At 42.8% G+C, this 17,753-nt stretch overlaps 2 protein-coding genes across 2 annotated transcripts; one reads left to right on the forward strand and one right to left on the reverse strand.

The window, feature by feature from the left end:
- Position 1: 1 nt before the first annotated feature.
- On the reverse strand, positions 2 to 5,151 carry LOC311492060 (endothelin-1 receptor-like; the record flags this gene model as incomplete). The annotated part of the gene is made up of 6 exons (XM_084550199.1): positions 4,709 to 5,151; positions 4,382 to 4,509; positions 3,480 to 3,678; positions 1,850 to 2,002; positions 154 to 287; positions 2 to 53 (listed from the first exon to the last, which is right to left on the reverse strand). Coding segments are annotated over exons 1-6 (1,101 nt in total), but the record flags the coding sequence as incomplete, so codon positions are not given.
- Positions 5,152 to 9,636: 4,485 nt separating this feature from the next.
- Positions 9,637 to 16,997, forward strand: ttc29 (tetratricopeptide repeat domain 29). The gene is made up of 10 exons (XM_084550209.1): positions 9,637 to 10,674; positions 11,163 to 11,246; positions 11,576 to 11,635; positions 12,779 to 12,987; positions 13,371 to 13,547; positions 14,842 to 15,054; positions 15,211 to 15,296; positions 15,913 to 16,004; positions 16,208 to 16,331; positions 16,413 to 16,997. The coding sequence occupies exons 1-10, from the start codon at positions 10,589 to 10,591 to the stop codon at positions 16,788 to 16,790; spliced, it is 1,509 nt and encodes a 502-aa protein (XP_084406335.1). The 5' UTR covers positions 9,637 to 10,588; the 3' UTR covers positions 16,791 to 16,997.
- The last annotated feature ends 756 nt before the right edge of the window (positions 16,998 to 17,753 follow it).

Here is a 17,753-nt window from a genome sequence, read left to right on the forward strand (position 1 = left end):
AGGAGTTGACGGTCGCCATGTTGATGCTGAAGTAGTCCAGCACCAGCAGGAAGCTACGACAGGAGGGGATGAAGACGTTTAAATCTCAGAGTGGAGTCTTTTCTTTTTTACTTTTTGTGGTTTCACTTAAGTGTTTGTTTTTGTTTTTTTTACTTTAAGAGTTCGCAGCGGTGGGCGTCGTGTGATTCGTAGACGTTCCTCTTCAGCAGGCGGCTCAGGTGGAGAGGAAACCAGCAGAGAGCGAAGATCAACACCAGGCAGAAGACGGCCTTCGCGACTTCCCTACGCTGCAGAGAGAAAGAAAGAAAGAGACGTAGACGGTTTATATGGGAAGGTAGGTGGTGCGTCCAAGAAAAACAAATCTGGACTGGACTTGAAGGGTTTCTAGAAGACGTTTCATCCGCTTATGAACGAGGGACCTCTAGCGTCAGAGTGTCTCCTCCACAACTGAAGAACCACCTACACTCTCTGGACAGTATATCTGTCTCTATCTCACGAAAAGATCCTATTTATCATTTAATTCTGTGCGTTTGATTCAATTTTGGTCTTTTCTCAAGTGTAAAATGCAGCTTAAAAGTGTTAGAACATTTCAGAGTTTCCTATATTTCTCCTTAAAAGTGACTCAAAGCATCCTGGAAGTAGACAAAGAGAACCCTAAACTGAAATATTGTGCTTTTGTTCAAGAAAATAAGACGTAATAGGAACTGAACATTTCCGGTAACTGCTGACCAGTCGTCTACAGTGACTGGGTACAGAACCACTTCAGTTCTGAGATGTTGGTGGGTTTCCTCACATCAACTGCTTGCTTCAGGTCCTTCCACAACATTTCTATTGGATTAAGGTCAGGACTTTGACTTGGCCGTTCCTAAACATTCATCTTGTTCTTCTTTAACCGTTCTTTTGTAGAATCACTTGTGTTCTTGGTTCTCGTTGTCTTGCTGCATGACCCAGTTTCTCTTCACATTCAGCTCATGGACAGATGTCCTGACATTTTCTTTTAGAGTTCACTGGTAGAATTCAGAATTCATTGGTCCATCAGTGATGACAGGCCGTCCTGGTCCAGATGCAGCAGAACAGGCCCAAACCAGGACATTAGCACCCCCATGATTGATGGAGGGATGAGGTTCTGATGTTTCATCTCCAAACATGACGCCTCTCATTTAAACCAAACTATTCTACTTTGGTCTCATCTGTCCACTAAACATTGTCCCAATAGTCTTCTGTCTTGTCCACGTGATGTTTAGAAATGTTCTTTCTGGAGAGCAGTGTCTTTGTCCATCACACCATGGTTGTTCAGTGGATTCATCAACATCAACATTAGCCAATATGAGAGAGGCCTTTAGCTGCTTAGAAGTTCCCCTGGGTTCCTTTGGTACCTCTCAGACTATTATGGAGTGATCTTTGTTGGTGGACCACTCCTGTGGAGGGGAACAGTCGTCATCAATCTGTCTGACTGTGGATTATTTGTGGGTTCCAAACTCTTTAGAGGTGGTTTTGTGACCTTTTCCAGCCTGATGAGCAACAACAACTCTTTCTCTGAGCTCCTCAGAAAGCTCCTTTGTCCAAAAACATGTGTTGTGAAGATCAGACTGAGACAAATCCCTGATTTATTTAAACTAAACCAAGAACTGAACCGCACCTGAGTCTCATTACATTGATGGAAACACTTCTGAACACATGGACTCTGATAAACAAATACCAAACAGAGCGTGGAAGCTAAGCTGGAAAACATTTTTGTCTCGTGCCAGCAATTTCTATTCCCTGGTTTGTAGTAATTACAGATGTAGATGCACATATGTGTCTGTCTACCGCTTGAAGACGACATTCATTGTTTTGTTATGTTACCCACCTGTTTAAAGTGTTCGCTGAGCGAGATCCTCAGACTTCCTTTCTCGTGTCTGAGCATCTCACAGGTCATCAGGCCGTAGAAAACAGCAGAGCAGACCAGAGGGACGCAGAAGTAGAAGCCGAACAGCCACCAGTCCTTAGCATCCCGGTAGAACTGGAACACAAAGGAACACACAGTCACCTTCAGGACATTGCAGAGCTGTCAGAGTTCAATTTAATGTGTCATTACGCTCATTAATGAAATGCAGAGATTTGTAGCAATGGTATAAGGAATGTATAAGGAAAAAAAAGACTTTGGAGACGCAACGCTGGCGAAGTTGAACTAATCCCAACTTTGAGGCCACAACCAATGAGAGTGACTGACGCAGCTGATTGAAGTTCCTCAAACATTTACCACAAAAAAAAACACATTGAAGTTCATGACAGAGAGTTGAACTGATGCCGACGTTTAGTGTGATCTAAGCTCGGAGGCAACAACCAACACTGACAAAGCGTTTCCCCAAACGCTGAAGGAAACAGCGTCCATCTCTTTGGTTCTTACCACCAAAGATCAGCGCTGTGGCAGTGATTTCTTTTCAAATACAAGAAGAGGAGGCTTCATCCATACAATACTAAAATTTTTATGTTCTTGTTGTTTTGCTCGGAGTATTGCCTAGGCTACAAGAGCAAGGACCAACCGTTGGAGGCAAACTGCATATGTAGACGACACTTTAAGTTTCCTAGAGAGTGGTTTTGAATCTCAATGTGGTGTCTCCGGCTGCCGCCATCTTTGCCCGACTTCACCCAGCTCCTGGCTGATTCAACAACAGGCCAAGAGGTGGAGCGTGAGTGAAGCTGAGGCTAAAGGCGGCTATAGCAACCTGTGAGGACACCTAGCTGTCACTTAAAGCAGCCACGCCCCTTAATTCTGCATAAATTTAATTCGCCATAAAAACCAGTAAACATGTTTATTTCTGCTGCAAATTTTTTAACATATATGAGGATAGAATCATCGGAGCCTCTAGTGGTCAATTGAGGAACTGCATTTGCTTCAATGAGTCATGCCATAACTTTCCACCCTCCATCTGATTTGGAAAACAGGGGAAATTGCACAAAACTGCGTATATCAGAACTCAAACTTCCCTCTAACACTGAGCCAATCAAACCAGCATGCATGGATTTATATGCTGCTGATTGGATATGTAATAAACCCACAAGGTTTACACTGCGGTCCTCCTGTTGCGCAGTAAGCAGCTACTGAAACGCTTGGTGGCAGATCAGCCGACCTGAGGTTCAGACTTGAGTGCTGTGGCTGAGTTTGTTTATGTCCAATCATGACCTGGAGACGTAAACAGGAAATGTTGTCCTAAACTATCTTGAGTTAAAAGAGACCTCACCCAGACACACAACAGCAAAGAGACGATGGAAATGGGCCAAACCAAACATTTATAATTCAACGGGGCGGGATCAAACCTTTCACCCTTCCGTGAGTGTTCACGTAGTCGGTTACTGAGAGTCGTCTTCTTGTCTTACAGGAGGTAGTTATTTAAACTCAATATGTTATAGAATCTGGGTATTTAATTTCACATCCTGTATCCTGCAGAGGCTTAACACTTCCTTGCAACATAATAACAGGAAGCTAACACACTCACGGTCATGAAGGGCGTCGTCGGTTGAAGCATGCATGTCCTTATGGTCGTGTTTTTGTAGTCGAAGGTGACAATGTTGAAGCCTATGGCCTCCGGCACGGCCAGCACTATGGACAGTAGCCAGATCACGACGATCTCCAGTGCCGTTACCGTGGGGACACCGGTGCCCTGAACCCGTGACCAGGACGCCACCGCGCGGTACCTGTACGCACAAGGTGTTTCCCAAGTTTCAGACTGACTTTTATTGTGGTAAATTATCAGTTTATTTAAATGTAAACATGATCACTGAGGCAAATTTAAAAGCAACATATGAGGAGAAATGTTCCTACATCATCGGGATGTCCTGAACAAATCGATTTGTGTCCTGATCTGATCTTAAATGTCCCAGTGCCCCTGTAGCTTCCTAAAGTATTTTCTTGTCTTCCCTGTCTTCTGCTAACCCTCTCTGGAAGATTATTCTCCTGACTGACTTCATTTTCCAGAGTAAAGTACACATCCACATATTAGACATATTTAGTAACGTGATTTTGTTACTTCTTCTTCTTCTGGATTTTTTTTAGCCAACTGCTACCAAAACAGAAGAAGAAGAAGCTACAGAGATGTGGTTTGAAATAATAACTACAAAAGGTAATTTTTAAGATACAAAATAATTTAAAAAATGCCTGGATCGACCCAGGTACTAAATTTATTATATTTTTGTCTTATAATTGGTGCACATTCTGTCTTCACTTGTTCTTGTTTTGCAATCATTGCGAGGGCCTTTGTGAGTCGTAGCCATTACGAGGTCCTGTCCTCACTTCTCCTCCCCACAGTGTTTTGACGGCTCAATCTTGTGTTTTAGCATTGAGAACGGAATTAGTTTCACTTTAATATCTCAGATATTAGAGTTTTATGTCACGTGTTACCTGTCCACACTCAGGGCGCACAGGTTGAGGACCGTGATGCCGACCGAAGCTTTCTGCAGGAATGGAAACAGCTTGCAGAGGAAGAGACCAAGGGTTCTGTTGGCAAAGGGCCACTTCATCGCCAAGAGCTGCACACAAACCACCAACAAAGCAGATTAATACAATCTCACAGAGTGTGTGTTATCAGCTCCTGTGGTGTGTTATCACCATCGGGAGGATATTTTAGTGCAGTTTATCAGCGTGACACTCAACTTCCCGTCGCAGACACTTAACAGCCGCTCCAGGACATTGTGCAACTAACACAAGTAGACAAATACACGACTCTACCTTGTAGACGTTGATCGGTATGTCTATCGCGATGTATATCAGGTCTCCTAGGGCCAGGCTGGCTATGAGGGCATTGGGTCCGTTCCTCATGCTTTTATTTTGAGAGATGATCCACAGCAGCGTGGCGTTACCGATGATCCCCACGGCGAAGATCACACACGACAGCACCGTGTTGATGTACTTGAAGGCCGTCTTTATTGACGTGACCTGCTTGCAGTTGGGTGGCGACATCGAGTGCATGTGGACCGGCAGAGAGGAGTTGAAGTGAGGCTTCTGTTCGTGCTTGTGATTCAGCTTGGTCGAGGGCAGCAGCTTCACCATCTCCAACGATGACAAGGGCTTGTTCGCAGTCTCCTGCGACAGACGAGGGTCTTCGTTCGCTTGGATGCGAGTGGGTGAGTCAGTGCCGTGGAATTCAGGCTGGTTGGACTTCATCGCATCCAACAGAGGCAGCGGAGTGGGTGGCTCTGATGTGGAGTTACTGTGACAACAAACGGGGTCGACGCTCGCCAAACTCCACGCAACCAGCAGCAGAGTAAACCTGAAAGGCGTTATGGGTTTTCTGGTTCCCATTCTGGAGCCAACTTTGAGGAACCGTCCTCGAAGCCTGAACTTGCTGTATCTTTAGAACCAATTCCAGAACCAGCTGTGGCTCTAGAGCCGAGTCCGAAACCAGGTCTATTCAAGAACCTTCACAAAATCCAGGAATTCAAAGGTCTGAGTGGGCTCTAACGTTGCCCTTGGTTTTTTGTTTTTCAGTAATTTCTTCTTTCTTTCTGGTGATTCTGAAAAAGGCAGAACAAGGTGTTTGTCTGTGAAGGTTCTCAGTCATCCAGGTCATGGTACACCCCCCACACCCAAAAGAAAAAAACACCTACTCATATGAGAACACCCACAGATGTTCCCATTTAAATCCCAACATCCAAGTATTTGAGAACTTGGATGAAATGTCTTCAACAAACCCAACAAGTCTAGTCGCCCTCGGTTCAGCTTGTTTTATTGGTTAGAACATAAAGGTGTGAACTGAGTCTATTTTTAACAAACCAGCAGTTGTTCTTTTTGAAATTCGTTTGAAGAAAGTTGATTAACCAGTTACTAAATGTGTCATTTAGTAGAAGAGGTGGATAAAAGTTAAAATGCCATACTATGTAGTGAGACCTCTTAGTTTAGTTAAAGATATGTCACAAAGAAAAGACATTTAATCCCAGTACATACAGGCCTTCAGTTTGTTACAGAAGAAATTTAAATAAAGACTAATTGTATGAGTTTTAACTGTACTTTTGACTTTTCAAAACTGTATCAGGATGAATATTCACAAATGAAGAAGAAAAGAAAACTCACCTGTTTGTGTATTTCTGTCTTCTTCTTCTTTGGTTCCTGGTTAAATTGAATCCTTCCAAAGTCTTCGGTGCAAGAGAAGAAGAGTGTGCTCTGCTCAGTCAAAGCAAAGCTAATGAGGTCTAACTGATGGAGTTCAGTTTGTACTTCCTCCCTACTCCCCCTCCCCCTCTCTCTCTCCCTCCTCCCCCCTCCTCTTTGGTTATAGTGGAACATCTCATAAAGACATGAAGTGGCTGAACTTTTATGGTAGTACTTACAAACCAAAATCTGAAAGCGAGCCAGTTCACCCACGAAATAGTTTTCTTGGTATAAGTTTGTTTGTGGAAATTGAAGCAGTAAATTTTTATCAGTGCGTCATGAGTGTTTGAACACAACTGATGCCAGACCCCCACACTCGGTTTTATTACAGAATGTAGAGTTTACGGTTCATCTCTGAAGACATTTCATTGCAATGTACAACTTAGGGTCAGTGTCATTACAAGAATTAAAGTATTTTGAAGACATATCAGGGGAGTTTATATTTGTGAGAAACATTCACAGCTCTTTTGTTCTAGTGTCTCAACTCTCACTGCAGTTAATAATACTTTAGTCAAACTCCCTGTCCCACCTCCCTCTTTTCTTTCTGTGTTTCTACCCAGTAGAACCCCCTTATGAGTTGGGTTCTGCTCAAAGTTGCTCAAAGTGCTCAAATGCTGGGTTCTGTTCAAGGTTTCTAAAGATGATTTAGACTGGGTTCTGTTCGAGTTGCTCAAGGCTGGGTTTTGCTCTAAGTTGCTCAAGGTGCACAAATCTTGGTTCTGCTCTAGGTTGCTCATGGCTGGGTCCTGCTCAAGGTTTCTAAAGACGGGGTTCTATTCGAGTTGCTCAAAGCTGGCTGTTGCTCTAGGTTGCTCAAGGTGCTTATGGCTGGGTTCTGCTCTGTGTTGCTCAAGGTGCACAAAGCTGGGTTCTGCTTGAATTGCTCAAGGCTGGGTTGTGCTCAAGGTTGCTTACAGTGCTCAAGGCTGGGTTCTGCTCTAGGTTGCTCAAGGTGTTTAAGGCTTTGTTCTTACAAAGTTGCTCATGGTGTTTAAGGCTGGGTTCTTACAAAGTTGCTCATGGTGTTTAAGGCTGGGTTCTGCTCCAGGTTTCTAACGGTGCTTAAAACTGGGTTCCATTCGAGTTGCTCAAGGCTGTGTTCTGCTCTAGGCTGGGTTCTGCTCTAGGCTGGGTTCTGCTCTAGGTTGCTCAAGGTGCTCAAGACTGGGTTCTGCTCAAGCCTGGATTGTGCTCAAGGTGCTCAAGGCTGTGTTCTGCTCAAGGCTGGATTCTGCTCTAGGTTGCTTAAGGTGCTCAAGGCTGCGCTCTGCTCAAGGCTGGATTCTGCTCTAGGTTGCTTAAGGTGCTCAAGGCTGTGTTCTGCTCAAGGCTGGATTCTGCTCTAGGTTGCTTAAGGTGCTCAAGGCTGCGCTCTGCTCATGGTTACTCGTCTGTCTATCTGAGACTTTAGTTGATCTCAGACTGACCGGGGGAATTTGACGTAAGAGCTGCAGGGAGACATATCCTCTGTCCGTTTGTTTTGTTTATTTGTTCGAATAAGTGCGGAGATAAACAGATGAAGGCTCTACGTGACTTGACCCACGCAGGCTGATAGTGGATCTCTCTCTGGTGTCTGGCTCAAAGCCCGAGGCAGCAGAGGACAGCGGCTGAATGTGAATGTAATGACCTGCGTTGTTTATTTTATTGGTTCATAGTGTCTCAGTCATACAGGTCATCGTATATGAGTTGCTACGTTCAGAGGCTAGCTGCTAATAGCATCGGTCTGTCAATTGGTGCCGGTTACATACCCTGAACAAGGCAGAACAATAAGATTTATTTTATGAATTACATTTCTTTGTTTTATTATTTTCTGCTTTTATCACAGAGATGAAAAGGCTTCTAAATTATTTTATTTGAAGCAGCATCACAGACCACCAGCTGTGTGTACTGTAGTTATTAGTCTCCTCTGATTGAAGTATGTAAAAAAAAAAAAGAATGGTTTAATTCTCACTTTTCTCTTCCAATGTGCTGCTGGTTAACGAACAAATTACACTTGAAGCTAATTAGACTGAGGAGAACAAACGAGACGAATTCAAAGAGCAAATCAAACCCAGACAAACAGGAAACAGACGTCTCTGCCTCGGCTGCTGCTGATTTCCACCCTGAACAGGAAAACTTTATTAGAAACTCTTTGAAGAAGAGAAACACATCCACCGCAGAGTTTCCATAATACAGCTGTGGTGAGATTTGCTGGAAAAGTTTTTATTTTACAGCCGAGATCCAACATCTTAAAGAAAAACAGTGTTAACACGTGTTTCTCAAGCAGATGTTTTAAAATATACAGCCGTTAATAACATGTGGAAAACTGTTCAGAATTAACTGATTGTTTCTACGTCAGCAACGACAATGACTGATTCATGGATTTTAATCTGTCGTTCAGATCAATAAAGGAAGACTGAACGTGAGTAAATAATACAAATATCACCGTTGTTTTGTTTTTTCTTGTTTTACTTTATTAGATCTTCAACAAGTTCATCCAGAACCAGAAAATGAGAAATTTTAAGGTTTAAATTTTAGCCAACCCTACATTTTTTTTTTCCTGGACGTACAGTAAAAACATAAAATAAATAAATGAATAAAAAGTTGGACGCTTCTCCTTTAATTTAACCACGATTTACCGATGTTTACATGCTGATAATTAAATGTAAATGTCGTTTATCTATTTTAAAATGATTAATCTAATTGTGTAATCAGAAATAGAGAAAACTGATGGTATTATGTTTTAACACAAATCATAATAAAATTAATTAAATAAAAAAACACTCAAATAAATAAATTCGTATTGTCATTTTATCTTGTTTCTATTGTTAATCATTTAAATCTTTCTTTGTGTTTCTATCACCAGCAGTGGTCTAGAATGAACCTGAATGGAACCTGTCCCGCCCGTTCCAGACACAGAGTTGGAACGCGGCCCATCCTTGCGTCGTCGCCATGGCGACGACGTGGACTCTTAACGTCTTGCAGGCAAACGGACTTCCCCCAAAAGCAAAACGTTTTCTGCGTTTAAACTGCGGTAAGTTCGTATTTCTGTCCTTACACGTGCGTGTTTTTGTCTTTAAACTGAATCCTCGTGTCCTTGGGAAAAACACACGCCTGTAAATAAAGCTTTAAATAATAATAAAAGTGATGTTTGAAATGTTAGATATTGATAATAATGCCTTGTTTACTGGCTAGCTTCACCTGTTTTTAGGTAAAATTACTCAATAGTACACAACATATAGTACAAGTACACATAAAACATACAGCCAGCGCAATGGATAATAATCACAGTATTCTAGTTCGCTGCTAAATTAAAGTTAAGCTACCATCACATTATCCCTGCTAAACTAAAACTACACAAAACTATAGTAAAACAGCTGTTATTATTGATAATAATAATAATAATAATAATAAAGTAGCTCACCTGTTACCTGAGCTTTGATTTCATCTGCCAGCACAGTATGAACAAGATCAGTAGAGGATATAAAGTTATATATTAATATATTAAGAAGAAAAGTAACAAAGAATATAAACAACACAACCGGTTTTAATGTCGTCGATTTTGTTGTTGTTGTTGTTTGTGTTGTTGATGTTGATGTCTACATCATTGTTGTTGATGTTAATGTCAATGTTGCCAACGTGTTGTTAGCGCTATTGTTGTTCATGATGTTGACGTTATTGTCTTTGTCGTTGTTGTTATTGATGTCGTTGTTGATGTTTGTCAACATCGTTGCTGATGTTGTCTTTGTGGTTGTTGATGTCTTCAGTGTTGTTGTTGTTAATGTCAGTGTTGTCAACGCTTTTGTTGTCGTTGTTGATGTTTGTCAACATTTTTGTCGTTGATGTCGTTATTGTCTTTGTCGTTGTTGCTCTTGATGTCTGTCGTTGCTGATGTTGTCTTTGTTGTTGTTGATGTCAATGTTGTCAGCGTTGTTGTTGCTTTTGTTGTCGTTGTTGATGTTTTTCAACATTTTTCTTGTTGTTGATGTCAGTGTTGTCAGCGTTGTTGTTGTTTATGATGTTGTCGTTACTGATGTTTGTCGTTGCTGATGTTAATGCCAACATTGTTGTCGTTTTTGATGTTATCATTGTCATTGTTGATGTTGTCGTTGTTGCTTTTGATCTTAATGTCGATGTCGTCAACGTTGTGGTTGTTTATGATGCTATTGTTATTGTATTTGTCATTGTTGCTATTGATGTTGTCGTTGCTGATGTTGCCTCTGTCGTTGTTGTTGAGATCGTCAGCGTTGTTGCTAATGTTGTTGCTAAAGTTGTGTCAGCAGGATAAAGGCATCTCTCTGATCCGGGCCGGTTTCGGATGAATCATCTCAGATCCCGTCCAAGAAAGAAACTGCGCTGTGAGTTGTACAAGCAACACAACCTGCAATTTCTCAAAAGTAAAAGACAGCCCTTCATGGCTACTCTGTGGTAAATTTAAACAGGAAACATACATCGCCCACTCTGTTTCCCCTCCAGGTGAAGATGAACGCAGCAGCAACACGCCGACACACCGGGTTGGTTCTACCGGACATCGCCACCAACAAACACAGAGGAGCTTCTCAGAGCAGGTCGGACACAGCTGTGTGAACTCGTGTTAACCTGAAGATTTTATCAGCTCAGTCCATGTTTCCTTTAATTGAGGAGTCAGAGTGGAGTTACTGTAAGTATTTACACATAACGTAACTTTATGAGCTGCGGTGTGACTGACTTCAGGTCAGATACAAACACATCAAGTAGAGGAAAACGTGCAGGTAGTGAAGTCACGAGTAAACGGGCGATCGTTTCTACTAGTGGTTGAATGAATGAGTTAAACTCCTGAGGTCACGTGTGTCCCAGACCACCTCCACACATGTGGACTGACACCAGATCAGTGTTCACACCTGGACACTTGTGATTAGGTTGCCTGAGACGGATGTTGATGTTGTTGTTTTTGTTGGTGCTGATGCCGTTGGCGTCAACATTGTCGCTGGTGTTATTTTAGTTGTTGATGTTGACGTCATCAGTGTTGCTGTTGCCGTCGATGTTGATTCTGTTGTTGTTTATGTTTTGTCCGCAGGGTAAAGCATGAAAGGGCGCCTCTCCGTTCCAGACTGGTTTCGGATAAACCGTCTCAGATCCTGTCCAAGAAAGAGATTGCGCTGTGAGTTCGGTCTCCGTGGTAACCGGGCAGATTTAACCGGGTGGAAGTAAATTGTGACGCCTTAAAGGCCGATGTATACAACCGCCTGCTGTCCAACAATGTGAACGATCCTTTAAAATATATTCAGCGCAAGTTTCAGTCAAAGGGTGACAGGAGTTAACGTTAAAGCTCAACCTGACTCTTTGAAGCTGAGAGCAGTGGTAACAAACATCTGAGTCTTGAGTCTGAGCGTACTGCGCCCTCTGCTGACTAAACCAAGAAGCTCTTCACGTCTCCACTCATGAACCTCTAATGTTTATCTCTCTTCCTCCGACTCTCACGTCCCTCAGCTTCAGAAACAGTCCGAAGCAGTTCATCTGTGTGGAGATGCTGCAGGAAGGTTTCCACAGGTAATAAAAATAACACAATGGGTTCATATGTGCAGAAATCTACAGCAAATCTCAATCTCAGATATCATAATAAACACTTAATTATTCCTCTTAAAGTTAATGTAGTCAACATCTTTGTGTTTATGACAATAAAAGTTCCTCCAAGCTTCCTCGCTAACAGTAGCTCTTCCTAGCTCCCTAGCTAACAGTAGCTCTTCCTAGCTTCCCAGCTAACAGTAGCTCTTCCTGGCTTCTCAGCTAACAGTAGCTCTTCCTAGCTTCTCAGCTAAAAGTAGCTCTTCCTGCTCCCCAGAAACAGTAGCTCTTCCTAGCTTCCCAGCTAAAAGTAGCCTTTCCTACTCCCCAGCTAATAGTAGCTCTTCCTAGCCTCCCAGCTAACAGTAGCTCTTTCTAGTTTGTCAACTAATAGTAGCTCTTCCTAGCCTCCCAGCTAACAGTAGCTCTTTCTAGTTTGTCAACTAATAGTAGCTCTTCCTAGCCTCCCAGCTAACAGTAGCTCTTTCTAGTTTGTCAACTAATAGTAGCTCTTCCTAGCTTCCCAGCTAAAAGTAGCTCTTCCTAGTTTCCCAACTAACAGTAGCTTTTCTTAGCTTCCCAGCTAAAAGTAGCTCTTCCTAGCTTCCCAGCTAAAAGTAGCCCTTCCTAGCTTCCCAGCTAACAGTAGCTCTTCCTAGTTTCTCAACTAATAGTAGCTCTTCCTAGCTTCCTAGCTAACAGTAGTTCTTCCTAGCTAACCAGCTAGCAGTAGCTCTTCCTAGCTTCTCAGCTAATAGTAGCTCTTCCTAGCTTCCCAGCTAATAGTAGCTCTTCCTAGCTTCCTAGTGAACAGTAGCTCTTCCTAGCTTCTCAGCAAACAGTCGCTCTTCCTAGCCTCCCAGCTAATGGTAGGTAATAGTAGCTCCTCCTAGCTTCCTCGCAGTCGGCCATTAGCGTCATTCTTTAAAGGAAATTATTTTCTAACGTCATAATTTCAGGTCCTGTAACTACTCCTGTACATTTTGATGCTGTCCCTCTGGAGGAGGATGATAAAAAAAGTTATGTGGACCCAAATGATTTGGAGTATGCCTGGAGCTTTTAGCTAGCTGTTTAGCCCCCGCTAAAAAGACCCCTGTCCTTTCTATAGCTCTGTATCTTAACGCTCAGTCAAGACAAGAACAAATTAATAAACGGTCTCTTTCTGGCTCCCAGGTCGTTTGCTGAGATCTTCTTCCTGCTGCGCTCAGATCAGGATCGGAGGGCGGCAGCTGAACCCGGTTCAGCTCTAAGCTTTCAGACACCGCTGCAGGACCAGCAGGATAAACTGGAGACCATGAGGCTGCACCTGACCCGGGCCGAGCAGGCTGAAAGGACCGGTACCCACAAACAAACACAAGGCCACCTCGTGTTCCTGACTCACCTAGAATTTAATGGAGATGAACCCTGACACACCAAGCAGATAATTTAGAATAAACTGTAGACCACCTGATCAGCATGAGGTCAGCTCATAATGTCTGCTAATAGTAGCTCTTCCTGTTGTGAATGATACTGCCACCTGCTGGTCAGAGTTATTTCCTCTGAGGTGTGTGTACCAGCTGGTCATTCGTCATCAAGTACAGCTGTTTGGTCCAAACACAGGAGACGTTGCAGTCGGCCTTTGTTGCCGTTAGCGCACCTTCAGACGTCAGAGAGCTGTTAGAAGATTTGTTTAAGGGATGTGGTTTGGTGTTTAGTGTATTGTTATGTGTTTTGTTTGCAGGTTCCTGGACGACCGTGTGCGAGCAGCGTCTGCTTTTGGGTAGGTACTTCTCAGCTCCAGAGGACCTCTGGCTCAGCCTGCACTTCCACCACAGCTGTGCAGACAAAGAGCAAGGGGGGCGCTCAAGACCGGCCACGGAGGCCAGGGCCTGCCTGGCTCAGCTCTACCTGAAGCAAGGTGGGCTCTGCACATTTACATTTAAACAAGCACAATCATGAAAGTTGTGGTCTAGTGGTCTAGTCTGACATGTGACCAGAGCACGAGAAGAGAAACAGAAGCAACAAGAGTAAAAGAAACAACAAAGTTCAAAGGTCAAACAAAAGGCTCCTCTCGTCTTCCACAATAGTGTGATCATCTAGAATAAACCGAAAACTGATCAGAGGCCAGCTCTTCCTAGCCTGCTAGCTAATAGTTGCTCTTCCTAGCTAACAGTAGCTCTTCCTAGCTAACAGTAGCTCTTCCTAGCTTCCTAGTTAATAGTATCTCTGTAATGTAACTGAATGCAGGTAACTAATAAGCTCTTTCTAGCTTCCCAGCTAACGGTAGTTCTTCCTAGCTTCCCAACTAAATGTACCTTATCCTAGCTTCCCAGTTAACGGTCGTTCTTCTTAGCTTCCCAGCTAACAGTAGCTCTTCCTAGCTTCCTAGCTAATAGTAGCTCTTCCTAGATTCTTAGCTAATAGTAGCTCTTTGTAGCTTCCCAGCAAATAGTAGCTCTGTAATGTAACTAAATGCAGGTAACTAATAATAGTTCTCCCTAACTTCCTAGCTAATATAGCGCTTCCTAGATTCTTAGCTTATAGTAGCTCGTCCTAGAAAAACCAACTACATTCTTAGCTAATAGTAGCTCTTCCTAGCCTCCCAGCTAATAGTAGCTCTTCCCAGCTAATAGTAGCTCGTAGCTCGTCCCAGCTAATAGTAGCTCGTCCTAGAAAACCAACTAGATTCTTAGCTAATAGTAGCTCTTCCCAGCTAATAGTAGCTCTTCTTAACCTCCCAGCTAATGGTAGCTCTTCCTACATTCTTAACTAATAGTAGCTCTTCCTAGATTCTTAACTAATAGTAGCTCTTCCTAGCTAATAGCAGCTCTTCCTAGATTCTTAACTAATAGTAGCTCTTCCTAGCTAATAGTAGCTCTTCCTAGCCTCCCAGCTAATAGTAGCTCTTCCTAGCTAATAGTAGCTCTTCTTAGCCTCCCAGCTAATAGTAGCTCTTCCTAGCTAACAGTAGCTCTTCCTAGCTAATAGTAGCTCTTCCTAGCTAATAGTAGCTCTTCCTAGCCTCCCAGCTAATAGTAGCTCTTCCTAGAAAAAACAACTAGATTCTTAACTAATAGTAGCTCTTCCCAGCTAATAGTAGCTCTTCCTAGCTAATAGTAGCTCTTCCTAGCCTCCCAGCTAATAGTAGCTCTTCCTAGAAAAAACAACTAGATTATTAACTAATAGTAGCTCTGTATTGTAACTAAATGCAGGTGATCTGGAGCAGGCGAGACAGCAGGCAGAGCAGTGTGTCAGATATGCAGAGGACGACGGCTGGCTGGACCCTGACGGTCGGCCCATGAAGCTCAGAGCCTGCAGAGAATTATGGAACATCTACAGCCGGATGGCCGACACCATGCTGGCCGCCACAGACAACGACGAGGCCCTGGCGCTGCTCCACAAAGGCTACAACATGGCCACAGAGTGTAGGTGGAAGCAGTGGTGAAAATACACCAGAGGACTCGCAATTTATATTTAGCTTATATGGCCTATACTGCAGCCAGCCACCAGGGGGAGCTCCACACGCTTTGGCTTCACTTTTGGAGGAACCATATAAAGATGTAAATGTGTGTGTGTTTCAGGTGAAGACAAACAGATGGAAGGAGAGGCGGCCTTTCAGCTAGGACTGACCTATCAGAGTGCAGGAGACCATGACACAGCCAAACAGGTACATTATTAGTGTTAAATGTTGTGTTGGATCTTCAAAGATCCTTAAACCTGTTTCATAAAACAATCAGTAATGTTTTAAAACGTCTGGTCTGGAAGTGCAGACTGAGGACGTCTTGCCGTCTACAAACCATCTACTCAGACGTCTTCTGTCTCTTCTGCTGCTGTGATTTCAGTCAAAATAACAGTCGTTCAATATTTATCAGATCGCTCAGTTGCAGTCCCCATTGTTTGAAGACTCTCTGCAATCTTACCAGTGTTTTAAACCATCTGAATGTCGTCTGGAGAAAGTTTCTCTGGCGGATATTGCAGTTGTCACGACTCCCACCAGAGAAACCAGGATTTAAATGGTTCATACGTGCAGGAGCTTTCTACAGCTATAGACAACACTGATGTTCTGTAACATGAGGGTCTACCTTAACAGTTTGTTGAGCTCGTCATGGAGAAACGTCAACAAACTAGTTTTTCCAGATGTTTTCAGGGCTTTAGGTCCTTGGAACCAAAGGTTTTGACTGTACTGGATCAATTAAATGTTTGTCTTGTCGTGAAGTTTAAAGGTTAAACTCAATAAAAACTGTGGTGAGAGAGAGACTGACTAAAACAAAGCGCATGTCCAGTTCTTCAACAGTTGCATGCAGATTTGTGGCACGCTTCAGGATCCACACGGGCTGGTGAAGGCCTACAGAGCCATGGCCAGGTCTTTAGAGAGGTACACACACACACACACACACACATATCCATATACATAGTATATACAGTGTATGTGCACGTCCAAGCTTTTATTTTGTACTCTTGTGCCCTAATGAAATTCTTACTCCCCCTATGGTGTGGCCTCAGAAGTAGATGGTTAGATGGTTAGAGTATGGATTGTGTCCTCACAGTGATAGTAACACATGTTTGTTTGTGTGTCAGCGAGGGACGAATAGACGAGACGGTCCAGTGTCTGGAGACGTTGGCCGACATCTCTCGTAGCAGCGGACTGCAGGATAAACTGGCCGACGCCTGCCTGTGTCAGGGCAACATCTACTACACCAGGGTAGCAGCACACGCACATCTGTAATAATATATTATATCTGTTTAGTTGAAATATAATTATTTCCACTTTCTTTCTCTGTAGAGTCAGTACATGAGAGCTTGTGAGTACTTCCAGCTTGGTTACGAAGTTGCATGTGACATAGAAGACGTGACTCTGCTGCAGAAAGCACAGGTAAGACTTTATAAATCATCTGTGTCCAGGTGTCTTCAACCATTTCTGCACAAGAGGGCGCCGTTTACTGGTTTTCTCTGTCAGGTGATGCTGGCCAGCGCTCGCGCTCTCTGCCTGATTAGAAAATACAGCGCCGCCGCAGAGTCGTCTTCGCCCGACGCCCTGAAACAGCTGCTTGTCTGGGAGGACGCCAGAGGACGCCGGGACACCGGTGCAGAGTCTGCAGACGACAACATCAGTGTCAAGAATGTAGAGAAACGCACCTCGTTCGCATCAACTACAAGTTAACAGCAAATAAACATGAAAAGTATCAGATACACCAACACCTGCTGTCAGATTAGTGACTAACAAACATGGGTTTATACTTTTAAATACTTTTACTTCATATCGACACAACTACGATCAGAGCTAATCTACTTTAATTTACACTAATCGATGTTAATCTTTGCTAATCTATGCTAATCTCAGATCTAATCTACTTTAACTTTAGCTGATCTATTTTGATTTATGGCAATCGATGCTAATCTATGATACTCTCAGAGCTTTAATTTTAGCTAATCTATTTTGAGTTATGCTAATCTGTGCTAATCTCAGATCTAATCTACTTTAATTTTAGCTAATCTACTTTGATTTATGCTAATCTGTGCTAATCTCAGATCTAATCCACTTTAATTTCAGATAATCTGCTTTGATTTACGCTAATCGATGCTAATCTCAGATCTAATCTACTTTCATTTTAGCTAATCTGCTTTGATTTATGATAATCAATGCTAATCTCAGCTCTAATCTACTTTAATTTTAGCTAATCTGCTTTGATTTACGCTAATCGATGCTAATCTGAGATCTAATCCACTTTAATTTTAGCTAATCTGCTTTGATTTACGCTAATCGATGCCAATCTTTGCTAATCTCAGCTAATCTCATCTTTCACCTTCCATCGTAGCGTCACGCAGATTGCTGTGAATTAAATACTGCTGTATTTTTTCGCTCTAGTAAAGTTGTCAGCAAACAAATATCTCAGTTTAATTCCCTTCACTGCAAATAATCTCGAAAACAAAGTGAATGAAACACTTCTTTAGAGACGGCAACTCATTTAGCTTCAACTAGCATGTAGCTCAACTAGCATTCACTAGCATACATTTGCGTTTAGTTTTCATTAGCATTTAGTAAGAAAATGTATCCAAATACAGTAAAGACGCAGACAGACGATCGAGAGCTGAAACTCATTGTTGTATTAAATCATTCATTCAT

Source organism: Chelon labrosus (assembly GCF_963514085.1).
Source record: "Chelon labrosus genome assembly, chromosome: 1".
NCBI lineage: Eukaryota > Metazoa > Chordata > Actinopteri > Mugiliformes > Mugilidae > Chelon > Chelon labrosus.

Excerpts from the sequence above, each read along its gene's own strand:
- ttc29 (XM_084550209.1), top strand. The coding sequence starts at position 10,589 with ATGAACGCAGCAGCAACACGCCGACACACCGGGTTGGTTCTACCGGAC. Across the intron at positions 10,675-11,162 it reads AGAGGAGCTTCTCAGAGCAG|GGTAAAGCATGAAAGGGCGC; the intron begins GTCGGACACAGC and ends TTTTGTCCGCAG. Across the intron at positions 15,055-15,210 it reads CTACAACATGGCCACAGAGT|GTGAAGACAAACAGATGGAA; the intron begins GTAGGTGGAAGC and ends TGTGTGTTTCAG.